The 19,434-nt window shown below is 57.8% G+C and overlaps 3 protein-coding genes across 3 annotated transcripts in view; 2 read left to right on the forward strand and 1 right to left on the reverse strand.

The window, feature by feature from the left end:
* LOC119092921 (sorting nexin-32) overlaps nt 1-417 on the forward strand; it is a 30,903-nt gene extending 30,486 nt beyond the window's left edge. The window contains exon 7 of the mRNA XM_037215818.1: nt 404-417. Coding sequence (XP_037071713.1) covers nt 404-417 — 14 coding nt within the window. The remainder of the gene's footprint in view (nt 1-403) is intronic.
* A 2,440-nt stretch (nt 418-2,857) lies between these two features.
* On the reverse strand, nt 2,858-14,568 carry LOC119092922 (GRIP1-associated protein 1). Its single transcript, XM_037215819.1, has 18 exons — nt 14,194-14,568; nt 12,251-12,317; nt 11,729-11,925; nt 11,289-11,378; nt 10,865-11,025; nt 10,408-10,550; nt 9,743-9,935; nt 9,091-9,172; nt 8,764-8,859; nt 8,362-8,442; nt 8,104-8,307; nt 7,671-7,817; nt 7,080-7,292; nt 6,833-6,910; nt 6,312-6,459; nt 5,742-5,902; nt 5,147-5,282; nt 2,858-4,429 (listed from the first exon to the last, which is right to left on the reverse strand). The coding sequence occupies exons 1-18, from the start codon at nt 14,233-14,235 to the stop codon at nt 4,227-4,229; spliced, it is 2,442 nt and encodes an 813-aa protein (XP_037071714.1). The 5' UTR covers nt 14,236-14,568; the 3' UTR covers nt 2,858-4,226.
* A 190-nt stretch (nt 14,569-14,758) lies between these two features.
* On the forward strand, nt 14,759-18,641 carry LOC119092923 (striatin-interacting protein 2-like). The gene is made up of 6 exons (XM_037215820.1): nt 14,759-14,786; nt 16,367-16,483; nt 17,199-17,331; nt 17,500-17,650; nt 17,959-18,128; nt 18,550-18,641. The coding sequence occupies exons 2-6, from the start codon at nt 16,421-16,423 to the stop codon at nt 18,639-18,641; spliced, it is 609 nt and encodes a 202-aa protein (XP_037071715.1). The 5' UTR covers nt 14,759-14,786; nt 16,367-16,420.
* Nucleotides 18,642-19,434: the final 793 nt, after the last annotated feature.

The raw sequence follows: 19,434 nt of genomic DNA on the forward strand, positions 1-19,434 counted from the left end.
TAGTGCCGCCACCGGCCCGGCGCGGCGCGGCCCGGCGTGGCTCGGCTCGGCTCGGCTCGGCTCGGCTCGGCTCGGCTCGGCTCGGCTCGGCTCGGCTCGGCTCGGCTCGGCTCGGCTCGGCTCGGCTCGGCTCGGCTCGGCTCGGCTCGGCTCGGCTCGGCTCGGCTCGGCTCGGCTCGGCTCGGCTCGGCTCGGCTCGGCTCGGCTCGGCTCGGCTCGGCTCGGCTCGGCTCGGCCGGCTCGGCCTCGGCCTCGGCTCGGCCCGCCGGCCCGGCCCGGCCCGGCCCGGCCCGGCCCGGCCCGGCCCGGCCGCCGGCTCGGCTCGGCTCTGCTCGGCTCGGCCCTGCCCGACCCGGGCCAGCCCACCTACTGGACATGGTCAGCTCGCCGCGTGGGCGTGCAGCTCTGGACTTCTGACCGCAGCTTGTGACGGACGCGGCCATCGCCCGACTAATGGACGCGCCCTTCCCACGTTCGTCTGGCGCGGTCGCATGCGCGTTGCGACGAACGCTTTCCTTTCGGAACGACCGCGGCCAACCGCTGCAGCGGGCGTGCAATCGAATTCGCCGCAGCGGCAGCGATTTCGCAGCGGCTACGGCGCCGGCGAGCGTAGCACCGAGTGGGCACGTTTACGCTGGCTGCGCGCGTCATTCGGCGCGGTCACTGAAGGAGAGAGCACCCGGAAGCCGTTTTCCACACCGGGTAGGGAATTCTGGCGCTGCATTTTACCGGGATACTGGGGCGACCAATCTTTAAACGTTCTGTTCGTATTGTCTTTTGAAACCATTGGTTTTCGGGTGCTTGCTCACTCCTCCGCACGTGATTAGTTCAGCTCGTTACTCCGGAGGCAGATTCATTCGAGGTACTGGCTGAGCTTTCGCGGTTGGGCATCTAACGGCACATTATCGGATGGGCTAGAACCTACACATCCTGGCGCTTCACTTGTAGGTATCGTGTTACATTTTTACTTTGTGTGATGTATTCGTCCAAATATTTTCAAATATTCTGGTTTGGCTTATCCCGTAATGTCAAAGCTTTATTCAAGGAGGCAACCTACGATGTCATTGGAAAGGCAGAAAACATAGCAATACGCTTTTCCCCGAAGCTTTATCTTTGGAGATAAACGCCGAGTGAGTGGTATAGACAAGTCGGATATTCCGGTGAGGGTTAAAACGAGCTTCGGTTAAAGAGCCTCACGGGGCTCTAAAAAGTCCGACCTTGCGGTAAACAGTTGACCGTCAGGCTACAGTGTAGGGACTCGGTGGGAGATCCTCGAGTTTCAGCCCTGTACCCAACGTCTCCTGCACAGGCAGTGGCTCTTGGTTGCAGCACCGATAAGGCGAGGCGATATTTTACAGGTGCCGTGCTCCGGCCGGCGTTCCTTCCCGAACGTGCGCGCCTGCGGCGTTATTGTGTACTCTGAAGCGGTGCTACACCGCCTCCGCGTGACCGCTGGAGTGGCGGGCCGTCGGTCCGCCCCCACCCCCGACTCAGGAAGGCGGAGATAATCCTCACGCTCGGTGCCGCGCCGGGGCGCGCCGCCGTTGCGCGCGGCAGCCAGTGCCGGAGTCTCCGCTGGTAGCCGGAGCGTTCGCAGCGGCCGGCCGGCCGGCCAGTTTCCGGTGTTGACCTGTCGTATTCGGCGGGATGCCTTGACCAGCCGCGGGATGTGCGGACTGAGACGGCCCGGCCGGTCGGCGGCATCGAACGCGCCCGGAGTCGCCGACTCGTGATATCGTGTTGTAGTGCAGGGCAGGAGTGCGCGGCTTCCTCGCGGCGAGCGGCGACGTGCGGCAGCGTTGTCATCTATCCAAGCAATGCCACGACCGGTCAGTTGTTATCGGAAGTACTTACCGACATAGCGGAACGAGGAACCTATGTGTAGGGTTTTGCGGGTGCGTTGAATGCAGCGCTGACGGATGACGCGGTGTTGGCGTACCAGCACGTGTTTATTGTTACTTTCGTGCACGCTGTGTGATGCCCGCATCCATTTGAAGTAGCTTTCTGGTATTCGTCAGCCGTGAAGGCTACCGACGATTTCTGTGGCCGCGCGGCTCCGCCTGTGTTATTCTGTGATTTCTCGTGATGACTTGACAGCGACACGGAATCCCCGAGCATTTATCTGTAGATGGATTGCGTGGTCGGCAGCCAGCCGATTGTAATTATTCGGTGTCGCCTTGGTTCGAAATCCGTGTGCCGTCCTACACTGGTCAGCGATCGCGACCGAACCGACCGGGCCCAGGGTCAGCTGGAGGTGGTCTGTCTCGAGCTCGGCCCGGTCCGCGTCACCAGACGTCTGGTGTCAGCCTGTTCGACGCACACCTGCCAGGAATTTGACCCTCGGGCGATCTGAGCTGGGCCTGGCGACGCGCTGTGGTCGCTGCCGGTTTCGGGACGGGGCCGGGGCCCGAAGCGCGGCGCTACTTCTCAGTTATCCGCTTGTGTTGCGTTGTCTCTCTGTCGTCTTTCAGTTACTCCTGTCTTTCCGTATTTTCTGTTGGCGACGGCGTGGCCCGCGAGCCGCCTGTTCCGCGCGGGGCGCCGAGGGCCGCCGCCGGGGCGGGGTGTTCCCCTGCGCTGGCGCCGGCGGCGGCAGACCGTCCCCCCGCCGGCGCCCTATCGACCAAACGCGAGGGAGCAGGCTGGAGGGGCTGCGAAGGCGGCGTCCCCGGGCGGGGCTGGCAACGCCTGGAGTCATGCCTGCACGTCGATCGCTGTTGCGGTCGGCCGGATGTCCGGGCCACGCTCCGCGGCCGCTCGCGCGCCTCTGTTGTATAATGTTGCGGCCTTGCTGTCCGGCGGCTCGCTGGCCCCCGGCTCGGCGCGGAAAGCCGCCGCCGACGGCCGGACGCTGATGTACTGTATCGAGCATGTATTTGCGAAAATATAGCAAACAACTTGTACGACAATTTGGGTACTTGATATACATTTCGCGGCGCCCCGATGTTTGGAACAGCGGGACCTCTTCCGATCGATCCAGATCCAGACCCAGATCGGAGACAGAAGTGAAAGCGAGTGATGGGGTGGCCTACGGCCAGTGCATTGGGCCGCCGACCGAATATTGTACGCAAATTACGGGAGGGGCAACGTTAGACCAACGAGACCCCACAGCTCCTCCCCGACAGCCCGATCCAAAGCAGCCCGGTGCGCCGCCCACACACGTGCCAACCCCATCACACGACCCGAGGCGCGCCTGAACGCCCACTCAGCCCGGGCGGCCATCCCGCGCGGGACAGCGCGTGCAAGGCTTAAAGCTCCTGGCTGAACACACAGCTACCTCCGGGAACTGGGAGACGGCACCCGCAAGCCGTATATAGAAAATATTTCACACATTAATGGTTCATGATCTTCATTCAACCCGTTGCCCTAGACTCGACTGCGTATACACGGGCACCGCCCGCCCAGAACAGTGCACTTCCGCTACAGCACTCACAGTTCTCCTCGTGCCAGAACGCCGTGGACTCGTTACGCCATGCCAGGGACGCTGTTGTGAAGGCGTCCTCACGGACCCCTGATACCGCAGCAGCGCCCATCAGCTGTGTGCGGCTAAGCACGGCACAGCCCCGAGTCCGCTAACCTACCAGAGATGCCACGTCACTGCCAAACCCCAGCCACCAAGCGGGCACAGAGGGTGGAAAAAGGAGGCACCACAGCTGCTCAACCCGCAACACTACAGGGGCCCGTGTGGCAACGGAGCTGGATATAGGACGGGTCTAAGCAGCAGCGCTCCAACCGAGCACAAGACATCGGAAGCTGTGCTGGGCAGATCTCGCCTTTCGTAGGCTTTCATACGGACTGGTCCGCAGCAGCAGCGGCGGCGGACGGCCATGGGACGGCCCGCGCCGCTGCGAGGCCGGGCTGACGGCCGCGCGCGCCGCTGCGGTGGTCCTCTGCAGGACGGGCCGCGCCAGCCCGCACCGGCCGAGCCACCCGCGTGCCGCGCGTCTCAGATCTCTCACCACAGCCAGCGGTGCCTCACCGGCGTGATCACCAGTCACGCCGTCAAGTCCTCCCCAGCAGCACGCCATTGTAACGGGCAGGCGGCGTGACAAGCAAGCACAGTTCCGTCGCACGTTTCTCGTTCTTTCCTAATGAGACGCGACTCTCCAGTCACCACCAGCTGTCAGCCTCAGCGGCGCTTCAGAGGCCCTAAGGCCGCTGCGCCTGTCACTGGGCGCGGGTGACACTGCAGCTGCCATCCGCTGGGTCTGCCGAGCCCGTCGGTCTCAGCAGCCGGCCGCCTTCCGCCGCGCCGCCACCAACTCGTCCGACATGGTCTTCAGGTTCTGCTGCAGGTGCATGTTCTTGGTGAGCGTCTCCTCAAGCATGTTCTGCATGCGCCGCTGCATCTCGCGCTGCTGCTCGTCCTGCGACAGATGCTTGACGAAGTCCACCAGCTTCTTCACCGGTGCCAGGCCCTCGGACGACGCTGCCGACAGACCGCCGCGTCAGATGACGTCACAGTGCAACACGTGAAGTCACAGGACGTCAAAAGAGGCTGATCAATAGCCGCAACGGCGATGCGAGGTTGGTGGCCACAACCAGCAACCGAAATAAGTCACCTAATGCTGGTGCTGCCGGCGTTAACGGTTAGAGCGCTTCCGTATAATTCACTCAGAGTTTGGGCCTCACTACAGTCAGCAGTCCGACTTACGACTACTCAGCATACAGTGCGCTGCTGACGCGGTATGGATACACTATCTGAGAATAACACTGCCAGTTGACATTGAGCTGCAGCCTTCTTGTCATCAAACCCGGCGTCAAGATTGCTGAAGACGCTACTAACGTTGCCTTACAGAGCGTAGTCTCTTAGAACGTCAAGTATAGTAATTAACGTAATAAAGCTCCACAATCTGGCACGAGGCATCTGGTGGCCAGACAATCAGATCTGTCGCGTCAGCAGTCTTCCGACGAGTAAAACTGTCGAGTCACGACGAAGACAACAGAGTAATCGAGACCGCTTCCCCAACAAAACAGGACAGCCGATTGTCTGGCGTTCTCAGGAGGCCGCCGCTATCGCTGGCGTGTCGGGACCTGCCATCCGGTTGTTCACACTGACCCCCTGACCCCGCGACCTCGGCACTCCGCCAGCGGCCAGTCCGGCAGCCGGCCCACCTGGCTGGCGCGACTGCGCTCACGCCCTCACCGTGCGCCGCCGCTGCCTGCCGGCCCTCCATGCAGTAGAACTGGATGAGCGCCGCCTTGCTGGCCAGGTCGTCGGCCAGCGCGCCGCTGCTCTGCTCCAGGTGGTTCAGCTTCTCCTCCACGCGCCACTTCTCCTCCTGTCGCCGCCGGGGCGCGGTCAGCAAGACACGGTGGCACGCGGCGGCGTCCGCGGCGCACGCCGCACCGACACGGCTGGCTCACAGCAAGGCGCGATTAATTCCTCTCCAAAACTCACAGCTTTAGAGGCTACGCTCCGTGCCGGCGTGCGTCAGCACGCACAGCTCGAGCCGCACAAGGGAGCAGCGATATATAGAAAGGGCTCGTCATGCCCAAAGATAGCACACGGTGCCTGCGTCCACACGCCGGCACCGTACACCCTAGCCCGCAAACATTCAGATACGAGTGAGAGAGATGCGTCGAAAAAGACGTCTCGAGCTGGACAGACAGTAACCGTGTCTACGGTGGCGGGGCGGCCCCTGCCCAAATATCTAGCAGCGGCCACATGCGGCGGCGCCGGCAGCGCGATCCGCGGCAGCCGAGCAGCGGCCGCACACGGCGGCCCAGCGGCGGCCCACCTGGAGCCGTGTGATGCGCGCCAGCAGGCCGACCGTCTCCGTGTCGACGGGCGAGTCGCCGCTGCCGTTGGCCGACGGCGCGCCGTTCTCGCCGCTCATCAGCGACCAGCTGGACACGGACTGGACGTCCGACTCGGGCGGCGGCGGCGGCGACAGCTCGGCTGCGGGGCGAAGGGGCGTGAGGAGCAGGGCCCAGTGCAGTCACGTGCCGACCGAGCGCGGTGGAACAGGTGGCCGGAAGACAGGCCGCGCGAGCCCCGAACATGCTCGGTGGGGAACTCACCAACAGCGCCGGACGCTTCGCTTCGTAAATTTTGTGCCGCAACGCATCTTTCCCACAATTCCAATGAATAACATGGAATGAGACGTAGGCAAAAATACTGCAGTATTCCGTTGGCCTGCTCTATGATGGCCTCTGCTGACAGCCAGAGGACAGACTCTGCGAGGGTCCGACCAATCATCTGACTGTGCTTTCGACTGATGCCGCAGTTGGCCCGTCGGCCAGAGGTGTCGACCACCCAGCACGTGCCCCGCTTGTCGGCGGCGCGCCGGCCTCAGCTCCAGGCGTACCTGGCTTGTCGGCCAGCGGCGCGTCCTGCAGGGCCTGCTGCAGCTTGTCGGCGCGGCGGCGCTCCTGCGCCAGCTGACGTCGCAGGTCCTTGATGACGGACGCGCCCTTGCGCTCGTGGATCCGCTTCTCGTCGACGCTGTCCTTCACCTGGCCGGCGTGGCACGGCGGTCGTCACACGGGCCGCATGACGTGATCGACATACGGTGCGCTCTCATCCAGTTCTTAACGAAATGGCGAGTGGCGGCTGGTACAACTAGTGTTAATTGCGGGACAAGAGGAGAAAACCCACAATTTTCGCGCATTTTGAACGGAAAACATCGAGCCAACTGTGGTCCACACGAAAGTGATTCACCACATGAGCCGTCTGGGACATCGACAGAAAGTGCGAACCCAAAAGGGTTCAGATTCCGCCCCTCTCCGTACACCTGCCGTCATCAGCGCCGGAGCCGGCCCAACACGGCGGCAGCGGGAGGCCCCGGTCGGGAGGCGGCCGGTCCAGGCTCAGGCCGACGACACTGACCTCCTGACGCAGGGCGGCGGCCTTCTCCTTGAACTCGGCCAGCTGGGCGGACGTGATTTCCAGCTGCATGGTCAGGTCCTGCAGGAGTGGGAGCGTCAGGGCGCCGCCGACACCGCCGCCTCACGAGCCAGAGGTCGGCCTGTCCGGGCAGACCGGGTCTGCTGACCAGACGCGTACTTGTAAGCGAACCAGAAACGCCCCCGGGTCCACCTCTAGCGGACCGGCCGTCCGCTGGCCGGGCTCTCACCTTGACGCGCTCGCTGTGCGCCTCTTCCATCCGGGTGCGTTCCTGTCGCTCCTCAGCCGCTTCCTGCTCCTGCCGCTGCAGTCGAGCGGCGTGCTCCCGCTCGCGCTCGGCCAGCCGGCGCTCCTGGTCCAGCCGGAGCCGGCGCTCCGACTCCAGCGACTCCTGGGCGCGGCCCAGGTCGGCCTCCGTCTGCGCCAGGCACTGGCCGGCCCCCTGCGGCGGACGGAGGGGCTGAGATGACGGACCCCGACACGACAGGCCGGCGCGCGCTCGTGTCGGCCTCTTGAGGGGCAGACAGTCAGCTTGGGTGTCCCCTCTTCATCACGACCCGGCACGGCCCAGTACGACGTTATCCCGGTCGCGTGCAGGGCGCGCCACCGGCGCCAACACAACGGTCTCGTGCACGGCAGGCAGGCGGGTTTCCACACCAGCCGTCATGACCGCGCCGATGCAAGGCGGCGCAACAGCGTTTGATGATGGTGCGGCAATAAACCCCAGGTGCGACACGGCGTCAGGACCCGTGCGGCGACAGACAGACACACAAACCGTGTCATGCGGCACGTCTCGCAGACGCCGGGCGTCTCCTCTCACCTGCAGCTCGTCGGTGCGCTGGTCGACCAGCGTCTGGAGCCGGTCGCGCGCCTCGCCGGCTGTCTTCAGCACCTCGGCGTGCTCCTCAGTCAGCTGATTGATGTGCGCCGCCATCTCGTCCAGCACGCTCTTCCGCTTCGCGGCCAACTGCCGGAGGACGCGGCCGTCAGTGGTGGACCCGTCATCGGACCACTCCGCATTTAACAGACCACAGACCGCAGACCCCAGGCCGCCGGGCGAGGGGTGGCGGCGACGGCCGGGGGAGGTAAGATGGTCTACACCGATCAGACACTGTCCGAGCTGTGTAGGCCATCATTGTCTGTCACAGTCCGCTGCGGGGCTGCAAGGCCAAAGAGCACCGCCAGGGACCAACGACGACGCGGGTTTTCGGGCGGACCGTCGGCGCGGTCACGCGCGCCCACAGCCGGTGTACCTTGCTGGCGTCGTCCCTGTCCGTCTCCGTCTCAGCCAGGCGCGCCTCGGTGGCGACCAGGCGCGCCTCCGACTCGGCGAGGCGCGTCTCCGTCTCGAGCAGGCGTGCCTCGGCGTCGGCGATGCGCGCCTCGCCCTCCTCGCGCTGCGCCTCGGCCTCGGCCTCGGTGTGTCGCAGCCGTTCGGTCGTCTCGGCCAGCGAGGCCTGGGCGGCGCGCAGCTGTTCCGCCAGCGCCGCCGCCTGCTCCGTCAGGCGCGCCAGCTCGGCCGACGGCGCCGATTGGTCAGAGTCGCCGGCGCCCACCTCCGATTCCTGTTGCTGCTGCTCCCCCGCCGGCTCCTGCGGCAACCAGCACTGACGATGAGGTACGCACCAGGGCGGCAATCCAGATTACCACAGGGCAGTGCGGATACCCGCTACAGTAGAAGCACAATCAGCACATCACTGTTCAATCAGCGTCAGAAGTAGAGCGAGGAAACTTTGGTCGATCAAGACATTCCCCGTCCCGTGCAAAAGTCCCCAATAACAAAAAAGGGACTCCATCGCGAAGGCCATTCAAAAGACATCGCAACACGTTAATGACAAGCACGGCAACAGAATTGTACCAGTTGGTTAAGAGCCATGTCGATATGTAGTACGTTTCTATGAGAGGCAACTGACCACGGGTTCATGTTTTCTCAGCCGGTCAGTCAGGTCCTTGATGGTGGCCGCAGACTTCTCTCGCTCGGCCTTCAGTACGCTGTAGCCGTTATTCAGCTGAAACCAGCGACACAAGCTGACGAGCCTGTGCCGGACAACACTCCTGGTGCGACTCTCAGTATTCCACCACCCTCGCGCAAAACCGCCAATTCACCAGAACACACCACTTGTCTCTTTTAGTTACCACCAGACCATCCGTTCCAGCCCCGGCCCCGGCCCTGACCCCAGCCGCGATCGCGGCGGCTGCGGGGGCGCAGGCGGCGGCGCGCCGCTGTCCGGCACACGCACCTGGGTCTGGTAGCGCTGCGTTCTCTCCCTGGCCTCGGCGGCGTCCCTCTGCTGCTGCAGCCGCAGGTCGTCAATCTCGGCTCTGAGGCAGAGCGGGCAGCGCTCAGGCCTCACCCGACACGGCGCACGTCGGAGCACGAACGGGCCGCTTTCCCAGCGGGGTGCGCTCGGGGTCAACAGGACCGCCGGACAACAACCGTTACCGAGCCGTTGATGCTAGTCGTGCTTTTGGGCACACCGACGGCTGCGGCCAGCTGGTTCCTCGCACGAAGTGGCGCCAGTTTCAAGTGGGAGGTGCAATGAAACAAAACACGCCCTTTAAGGACGAGACAATAGAGCACCTGGCCAGGCCGCAGCAAGCCGGTGATCAGTACCGCGCCGGTGTACCAAATCACACGTGCACACACGCGCATGTGGACAAAGTGCTTCACACCGCGTCAGCATACCCCTCCACTGCCCAGTGGCGGTGCAGCCTCTACCCACGTGGAAAGTGGTGAACATAACACTTCATCATTCTTTCCAAGCACTATCTTATGGTTATCTTAAACTTTGCACAGAGTGTGGGGGGTCTGCACCAACGGCAATCCCCTAATCCCTGATCACGCACCGCGCCCGAGCGGCCGACCGCGCCGTCCGGTGGCCGCCAACTCACTGCTTGCTCTGCCGCAGCGCCTCCATCTCCTCCTGCAGGCGCAGGTAACTCTCCTGCTTTCTGGCCAGCTTGGCCGGCAGTTGCTCGGCCTCCGGATCCCGGCCGGCCGCGGCGCCACCGTCGCGCAGCCGGCGGGCCTCGTCGCGCGCCATGTCCAGCTCGCGCCGGGTGGTGTCCAGCGCCAGGCGCATGTCTGCCAGTACCGGGGCATTGGAAGGGTCCATCACAACGACCAGGGCTGGTCAACTGCCGGGACACAGATCCAACATTCACCGGTGGGCCACCGGCAAGCAACGGTAGGCCACCAATAGGTCACGGGCAGGTCACTGGTAAGCCACTGGTGGCCTGCTGGTAAGCCACTGGTAGGCCGCTGGTAGGCCACTGGTAAGCCACTGACCGCGTCACAGGTGTCAAACACGTCACAGGATGGCCTTGGTAGTCACGTAAATCCCTTACACACATGACCGCCGGGCAGATAAACGCGCAAACAGAGCAGACGACAATCACGGGAATGTCGGATGTCAGATCTTTATCATATGTCATCGACAGCACGTTCGCTGTAGGCACCATATGGTGTTGTTTCATTAGCCAATGAAAACCTATTCATTCCAAAGTCCGCGAGACATTGGCAGAGCGTCGGCGTTGAGGCCCATAACAGAACACACCTGCATACTGCTGAATGTCCTCCTGCAGCTCCTGTATCCTCTGCTCAGCTACCTCCAGCAGCTCGTGCGCGCTGCTGGCGGCCTTCTTGTAGCACACCTCGGCACTACCCACCTCCACGTACTCGGAGTCCTCCGTCAAGACCCTGTCCGAGAACAAGGCGTCAGTGGTCCCCTGAGCTTGTCATCTACACAGCCAGACCTTACAGCGAACTCCCAGTCGACAGAGGTACCAAGCGCCGCCACAGTCGCGGGTCGGAGCCGCTGCAAACCGCCACACTCGCGGATCAGGGCAGCTACACTCGCGGGTCAGAGCCGCCACACTCGCGGGTCGAGGCCGCTACACTCGCGGGTCAGAGCCGCCACACTTGCGGGTCAGAGCCGCCACACTCACGGGTCAGGACCGCCACACTCACGGGTCAGAGCCGCCACACTCACGGGTCAGGACCGCCACACTCACGGGTCGGCGTCGTCGGGCCGGGCGGCGCGCTCCAGCTGGGCGTTGACCTCGGTGAGGGCGGCCACCTTATGCCGAAGCTGGGCCAGTTCGGTGGCCGTCTGGTCGCGCACGGCGGCCAGCTCCTGGCGCAGCGCCTCTGACTCGGCGCGCAGGTGTAGCATCTGCCCGTAGAGGGCGGCGACGTTCAGCCGCCAGCGGGACGGAGCGCGAGGACAGGCGAGCTGGGACGGGCACAGCCACCGCACGACAGGCACGCGTGGATGGTCTGCGCCGCTGCCGACCCTGCCGAACCCTGTTGGACAGCGGGGTATTGCAGGGAACCTTTTTTCTTCAGCTAGGCTGTGTGACAGGAACCTTCACTCGTTCCTTTGGGGGGGGGGGGGGGACCGACATCTCAAAGAAGGCAAGACACTTCTTCTCTCACCTCCTCAGCATACCGTGACTCCAGCAATTCCGGTTTGCCATCCTGGAGAGCTTGCAGCTCATTTTCCAGCTTCTCATTTGCAGAAACGTACTGAAGCAAACGGATCTTTCTCAGAGAACTGCTGTGCCAAATGAGACATGTCACCCTCGATGTGTGTAAGCTGCGAAGTACAAAAGCATTATCTTGTGTTCTTTCTGAACTAAACCATAGCAACCTGTTAGGATACTAGTACCAGAAAGCACAGTATGGCCGTCAACCCATATATCAATTTGCTTACACAGTATAATACTGAACACAATTACATCTGAACCACTGCACTCTCCAGATGACATCAGGTGACACTCAAGATAGCCCAGCCAATCAAAGCAGGACGTAATCACAATTACGGTTTGAATAAACAGCACATCAGAGCCACATGTCCCCGACCGCCGGATCCGTACCACGGACAGCTCCTGCAGCAGCGTCTGATTCTGCAGCCGGAAGTCGTCCTCCTGCGAGACCAGCTTCTTCTCCAGGCTGGCATTGGTCTGCAGGATCAGCTCCACCTCGCGCGCCTTCTTGCTCTTGTCGACCACCTGCTGCAGGCGCGCCACCTCGCGGTCGGACCGCTGCAGCCGACTCTGATGCTCGGCCAGCACTGCAACGGCCAGACTGGCGTCATACTGTCCGTCCAGAGGGGCTCGCCGCTCATTCTGCAGCTGCTCACGTGCTACCGCGACCTGCTTTAGAGACGTGTGATGCTCGCAGGCAGGATAACACGTGCGGAGCTCGGCTGCTGTCTGGCTTGCTACACTACACTGACCACACCTTCAGCCTGAGAGATGCAAGGAGCTGGCACTGACAGAGCAACCTGTAGCCTCTTTGAGAGTATACTTCAGTAGCAGAATAGAATTACGCCTGACACGCCACCCGGCAGACCACAATGTCGGATGGTATAGCACTGGCTAGTGGGGAGGTTATACCTGATGCTTGCTTTCTTTTGTCCTCTTCCAGTGCATAGTTTGTGGCCTTTAATGCCAAAAACTGATTCTGAAAAGAAAGGAAAACATGAGATTTCTTCAATTGTACAATTATATGTTACAGCCATATGTCATACACTCAGATGGCATACAGTCACATGTCATACATTCAGATGTCATACAGTCATATGTCATAATGGAAGCATACATTCCACGTATGTTGGGATGGCACATCTGTGCAGTCAAGACAACTTTCAAAATGACACCTTTCTCCACACATTTTTAATAAACTGCACTGGCCACAACAGACACCCCCCATCTTTCACTGATTCATCCAGAATATTGCTGCTTAATGCCATGCCTTGCCAGTTTTCAACTTATGTTTGAATAGTTTTCCTGGCAATCAACATACAGCAAAAGTCAAGGTGCTAAAAGTGCTGGCAAATTGCAGTTTGAAATGTGCCAACTAGTCACCCCTTGAAAAGAGGGATATGTGTGTTAGTGTGTGTGGCTATCATCTCAGCAGGTTTTTGAAACTTAAGCTCCCCTAGTTTTTTGGCATTCTTGACAAAAAAGACATTTGTTTGTAATGTAGCAGCCACAGAGTGTGTTTTAATGAGCTGGTCACTACATGCTGCTGTCAAAGCAGACACCCAAACAGGGCTGAGCTGTGCTGCAGGTTGTAGGGACAGCCAGTGCCCTATGATGCTCAGAGCGAACAAGAGCTGTGGGCCTGCCCATCCACACTGCTAACACCTGCGTCCTTTAGCACCATGTCCTCCTGCGATAGGCAATTACAAGCTACAGTCTATTTTGCATGCAAACTTGAAATACAATGAGATTCAGTGTGCAGTTTCCACTAACTTTGGCACTGAAAGAGCCAATGTTTCAGAGAATTATGATGTATAGGCAATTTTGGGCAAAAATACTCTGAAACCTTTTCAGCTACTGCAGGTTAAAAATTCAGCAAGATTTTGCCTGCCTTGGACTTGGCACAAGTTGGCCTTGCCTGAGTTTAATACACATGAGTGTAGATTTAGCACACAGGATTTTTGCAGACTAGACCACTACCATCACTGCTCACATAACATCAACCTAGCATTCAAAACATTTAGTGCTTTTAAGCCCCAATGCTTTTGGTGCTTAGAGTATCATTGCTAGAATTACCATAACAATATTACAATTTCTTGAATTATTGATTCCTGATGTGGTGAACCCTGTAATGCTTAGACACCAAACTGTGGGCATCAGGAATCATGGTATAATGCAAATAAATGTTTGCACAGTTTTACCACTGTGCCTAACATGATCAGCATAAAATGTGCCTTCACACTTTGCAAAAGTTCATCTAACACACCAGATTACAACCTGTTTTGTGCACATCCAACCTAAGCTCTGTTTTAAGTGAAGTTTGTGCTGACCATTGTCTGAAGTACCTTGATGTCATAATTTTCTAACACACCAGATCTCTGTGCACCGTAATTGGCATGCATCATGCACCAAACATGATATAACTGCTCTGAAATTTGTACTGCAATGTTGCTGCTAAAATGGGCATGTCCAGCATAATGGTACTTTTTACATTTGGGGGCCAAGAGGTCAGTTAATCAACCTCAGGCTGATCCTGCCCAAGAATCAAAGAAGTTCAAAGTCAAAATTCAGAGTTGAAGTCAAGGCTCAAAAGACCGGATGGCATCTAGACTCGGCTAGCAAGCTAGTGTGTTTGGAGGATGCTTTCTCCTCTCATATTCTCAACAGGGATGCTTTCACATGTCCCAGTGGTGGTTTCCAACCATGGATGCAAGATGTTTTTTTAGTATTATCGACTGCTTAAGCTAAAAAGCTATCAATGGTGGTCATTTGATCCCACTTCACTAAAAATGTGTTGCCTAACTTAAGCATTTAGCTCAAACGGACATGTCAACACCTCTACGGTTGCGTCTCACCTGGAGCTGAGTGAACTCCTCTTCGGATATGCCCTGATGCATGACAGATGTTAATTTAGTATCCCAATGAGCTTGAGAATGCTATTACGACGGCAAGGAAGAAAACAAACAGTTCATGCTACCCCGCTGTCATCGGAAGGCCAGCGACCGGATTACTGCGCTGTTCTCCACACGATTCCTGTTGTGTTCCCTTTCGCAATACCCGAGTTCAGTTACATTGCCTCCAAAGAAAACACATATGTCCCTAATTGTACGATCGGTCTTATCTCGATCAATTTATCAGTAAAACGCACATACTTTTCATATTATCAGACATACAGGACTTCAAACTTTATCTTCGTTCTAGAAATCGCTTATTTCTACCACAAGCTGAAACAGTCCCCTTCAGATATTTGATGCTAAAGTGTGGTATTCGTTATGCAAGAAAAACCTTTGCCTTCGTGCGCCACATTCGGCAAAAATTCAACCCTGGAACACTTGCACACAGAAACAGTGGGATATTCTCGACCGTACATTGTGGGCGCCCTATCTCTGAAAGGCACGGTGGGCGGGTGCGAGAGGCGGCTGTCCGTGTTTTACAACAAACGGTTGAGGTGTAGTAGTACCTTTGTGTTCTATTGTCATCATTGTATGTGTGCCTTTAATTGTTTTTCAGTTGTGAATATGCTGACCTATTCGACACATCAGCTGTGATGGAGAATGTGATAGAGGCACGGGACCAAGGGAATGGAGTTCCGGTTGTTAGGATGAAATCTGTAAGGCTCTGGGCACGTAGTTTGATCACTTGATTGGTGCTCCTTTTTCCGTGGTGCACTTGCGTTACTGTCATTCCGATGACAATGATTTGTGTTCTGTTGCTTTGCCTTTTCCACATTGACTGCTTAAATTCTGATTTCGCAAATGGCTTATGCTGAAACGATCCAGCCTGACAACAAGAAAAATGCCTGACCCTAAGCATCTCTAGCACAGGGGCAGCAGCCTTGCAGCAATTGACCCATAGAGGCAGTGTATCAAAAGAAATTGAAATGCTGACTTCATTTCTTTAAATGAGAGTAGCTGAAAGCATTTTTAAGCAAAATTGTGCTCAAAATTCAGCTCATTTTGTCTGACACTGAGTCTGGCATATATGTGTATCAGGTTCAGCACACCAGTACTGCTTTGGTTTGGCTGCATTGGATGGAATCATGTTTGGATTAATAACCCATGGCTTCTTGTACATTACCTTGCAGCTTAGCATCTGGCACATAATGCCAGTCTGCAGCAATGACTTTGAAGCATGAAAGTTTCAATTAACACACATGGGAATATCAGACTCATATGGAATACACTGGAGTGCACAATCTAAGCCCATGTGGAATGGTGTGCATGTTTGATGTGCTTTTGTTTTGTCTGATGCCTGAAACATCTTAAAGTAGCTTATGAAAAATAGTGTACAAATTGTTTTTGGACAAGCTATGGATATGTAATGAAAAACTGCAAAATGGGTTAAAGACAGTGTTTTAAGGTTATTTCACTCTTGAACAGCCTATGCTCTTAGATCTGTAGCCTTATAGGGGTATATGGTATTGTTTAAGTGATATGCTGTTAATTTTGAATAGGTCTTATTTCCCTTTTTAAAAACCTGGGAAGCCACCCTAAAAGATAAGAAATAATTTGTTAATCACAAGAATCAGTTTTCTTGATGCCAGAAAAATATGTTGCTGCAAATAAAAATTGAAGCTTAAGGTTAAGATGGTTATATATATATATATATATATGTATAAATGTATATATATATATATATACATATTTTGTGCTAATGCAGTGATACACCCATAGCTGCCATGGATCCAAATGGCAAACACAAATGGAAGCAAAGAGGCTTGGAAAAGCTTCGTGAAATCATGCTGCGGAACAAAGAAAGTTGAGGTAGGTTATCCACCAGACTCAAATGTTTTGTGCCTGAATAAAGACTTGGTATCTGCATTTACACAATTTGTGTGCTTTTGCATTTAGGTAGGTGCTTTTAGATTTAATAAGCCTAGGGATTTTCATACTTGTAATGCTGGTATGAATAAAGAACTTAGCAAATGTCCCTAGCTAACAGTCTATGATGAACTTTGTGTCTGTCATCTGTGTCACCTATCAACAGTGCACATAAATGCTAACCCCATGTTAATCATTCCCTTTGCAGTGTGGTGATGAGTTTCCAGAGCTGGATTTCCAGTATGAGGATACAGAATCTCACATGAATGAAATTGCAGAGCTTTATAGCTACACAGAAGTGCCTGAATTCCAGATAAACTTGAAGGTAAGCTGTTCTGTATTTGATGTCAAAATGCATGGATGCTGTTGTATTGAAATGCATAGATATCTGTGTAATTGTGACTTCTGGTGCTTTTGATGCATGTGGTGTCACCCACATTTTCGGTCACCCAGAAATGCCTGGTATCCTTGTGAGCCTTAGTAAAAGCTAAAATATAGTCAAAGCACCATAAGTTTTGCAGGGCTCTTTATAATGACTGCATATGGTTGAAACTCTTGAAGATATTGAAATAGAACCCTTTTAAGGTGCAGTCCAGGCATAGCATACAAGTGTTTTACTCGAAACATAAATTTTAGGTATTTACATAAGTGTCTCATGCAACCTGTGCGGTCCAATGCAGCACAGCCAGTGCGGTGTGGCCCGGGGAGCTTGTGATGCAGGCCCTGTGTTCAGCAGCCGAACATGCCATTTGCAAGATATCATCAATTATGGGTCAGAAGTGAATTCCACTCACACCAGCCAGCTTTTTCTAACTGTTGTGCAGACATGGGATGAAACATCAAATGCATGTTGTGAGCCTCTGTCAGCTGTTTGTGCCGGCCGTTGCTAACGCTGCAGTGTTGACCGACAGCGGGCGTGTGTCCGCGGCTGCGCACCGAACGGCGCCGTTGTGAGTTTGTCGTGAAGCCCGGCGCCCGGCTGGTGTGCTGCTCAGCCCGTCCTCCTGGGACCGTCACCGCAGCTGTGGCGCCCATTACAGTGCTTCGACGAGCTGATGAGCGAGCATGGCTTCGGGAGATGCTGGCAGAGCATGCGCGACGAGCGGCGCCGGGCTGTGGTCCTCAAACTCATGGATCGTCTGGACCTCTCCAGGAGGGATGCCCGCATGAAAGGTGACATCTCTGTGCAATACCACTGGTAGAGAACACTTGGTCATGCTCTCGGTTTTTGTCATTCCTGTGTCTCGTGACAGGGTTTCGGGCGCTAATGTGCAGAAGGTCCCTAGTGTCTGTGGTAGTGCTTCGTCCCCAGCTGCGCTGACTCCCCCGTTCGTACGGCAGCGATGCGGGCGCTGCTGTATATAGCCCAGGGCTGCTGGGCCGAAGTGCAGTCGGACGAGGAGCAGGCGAGCTGGGCCAGAACCAACGTTATGCTGCTATACAAGTGCGGTGTATTCTCCGCCTTCCTCGAGCTACTCTACCTCGAAATCGAGTGAGTGTCCGTGTCTTCCTATCTCTGCTACCACACACAGGCACGGCTTCACTTTATTGCTCCAAAACATCTTTTCAGTTTCTGCCTGACGCCCGTATTTTGATGGGCAGCCCCTTACAAGCTCGCATAGACATTTACCTTGGGCAAATTGGTAGTTAACGTTGCCACTCCAGTGAAGCTCCCGCGTCATTTGTGTTCTCACTGTGCGACGCAGTGTCGGTCACCGGGCCGCCCCCCCCCCCCCCCCCCCCCCCGTTTCCCCGCCTCTCCCGCCGCCGTCGCGCTCACGCGGAACGCCGCGTTGCCAGGAACGGCACGACGGCCAGCGCGGCGCTGCGCAAGCTGGCCGTCTCGCTGGCCGACTCCACGGACCTGCGCGTGGTGCTCAGCGTGCTGTACATCATGGTGGAGGTGATGCGCGTGCCGGACGAGCTGGACCCGTGCACGCAGCTGCGTGAGAACTTCAAGGCCGAGCTCAGTGAGTGGCCGTCCAGGGCAGGCGGGCGGTCGCGAGGCGCCGCGCTCGTCGCGGGCGTGGCTCAATGTATGGCAGTGCGTGCCGCCCACCGTGCAGCTCGGGAGCATCGCGGGCGACTCGGCTGCGGCTCCGTACTGACGACCGGGGATGGTGATGGGTTAACTGTGCGCCTTTCGCGCCGGCCTGCCCTGGGCGTAAATTGTGCGTTTGAGTGTCCGATCAGTGCTTGTCTGCGGGGTCAGCCAGGGGGTGCGCTGCGCCGCCGGCCACCGACACACCAGTGTACAACTGAAGCGTGGAGGAAGAGCTGTGCCGTGACCCGCCCGCCGCGTCACCTGCCGCTCATAGTACGGCGGCGTGGCGCCATGTGTCGCGAGGCTCTGGCTGACCGCCGTCGGCGACTGACGCTGCGCGGCCGCAGTGCTGCCGCAGGACAACGGTGAGCTGGTGGTGGTGACGCTGCTGGGCATGGTGGCCCGCTTCTGCAGCGGCGCCACGCGCACTTCCCCATGAAGAAGTGCTGCTGCTGGTGTGGAAGGTGCTGCTGGTGACGCTGGGCGGCTCGGACGAGCTGCGCCGGATGCGGGACCGCGGCGCGCCGCGCGCACCTGGCCCCGTGCCCGAGGACACGGCCCAGCGCACGCGCACCATGCGCTGCAGTAGTCCGCCGCTCAGCGGCGTCGACGTGGCCGACTCGCAGCACCGCGCCCAGTCGCTCCGCCTGCTGCGGAGGGTGAGTGGGCGCGGCGGGGGTCGGTGGGCTTTGTGTGCCCTGCCACGGCCCCATCCGCCGCCAGGCACAGTGCCGTACTTCCGCATCTCACGTCTTCGCCTTGACGCTGTACCACGAAGTCGTCCGCCTGCGAGACCGTCAATGCGCGCTGGACTTGGTGGCGTCGTAATCGCTCACTGCTCTCACACGCGCGAGGTCGTTGCTTGTGTCGGACATTGTTCCGCGCTGTCTCTTAACGGCGTTCCACGTTCCCACCAGACAGCTGTCCCGCCGTGGCAACTACACACTTCGACGTCGCTCGATTTTGGCAATCGTTTATTTTTGCTTCGGTCACGGGGCGTACCCGACACGGTGCGCAAACTGGCAATCGAAACGGTTCCCCGCGTGTGGGTTGGTACAGAGTCATTCGAAGCGACCTTGGCCGGGCTGGCTCGGTGCGCCGGCCCATCTCTTTCAGCGGGGTCGAACTGACGGTGTGCCGCTCCGTCGTTAGGCCTGATGAAGCAGTCGTCGCTGGACGAGGACGCGAACAGGAGCTGGAGAGCAGCGACAGCAGCGAGCCGGGCGCCGACC

This window comes from Pollicipes pollicipes, unplaced genomic scaffold (genome assembly GCF_011947565.3).
Source record: "Pollicipes pollicipes isolate AB1234 unplaced genomic scaffold, Ppol_2.1 Scaffold_3681;HRSCAF=4319_pilon_pilon_pilon, whole genome shotgun sequence".
In the NCBI taxonomy this organism is placed as follows: domain Eukaryota; kingdom Metazoa; phylum Arthropoda; class Thecostraca; order Pollicipedomorpha; family Pollicipedidae; genus Pollicipes; species Pollicipes pollicipes.

What these genes read in the sequence shown, in the direction of transcription:
- LOC119092922 (XM_037215819.1), bottom strand. Translation starts at nt 14,235, where the DNA reads ATGCATCAGGGCATATCCGAAGAGGAGTTCACTCAGCTCCAG. An exon ending in GCCGCTGGCCGACAAGCCAG is followed by an intron (nt 5,903 to 6,311) that starts GTACGCCTGGAG and finishes TTCGCCCCGCAG; the next exon opens with CCGAGCTGTCGCCGCCGCCG. An exon ending in CGCGCATCACACGGCTCCAG is followed by an intron (nt 5,283 to 5,741) that starts GTGGGCCGCCGC and finishes CGGCGGCGACAG; the next exon opens with GAGGAGAAGTGGCGCGTGGA.
- LOC119092923 (XM_037215820.1), top strand. Translation starts at nt 16,421, where the DNA reads ATGAATGAAATTGCAGAGCTTTATAGCTACACAGAAGTGCCTGAATTC. An exon ending in CTACTCTACCTCGAAATCGA is followed by an intron (nt 17,651 to 17,958) that starts GTGAGTGTCCGT and finishes CCGCGTTGCCAG; the next exon opens with GAACGGCACGACGGCCAGCG. An exon ending in GAACTTCAAGGCCGAGCTCA is followed by an intron (nt 18,129 to 18,549) that starts GTGAGTGGCCGT and finishes GCGCGGCCGCAG; the next exon opens with TGCTGCCGCAGGACAACGGT.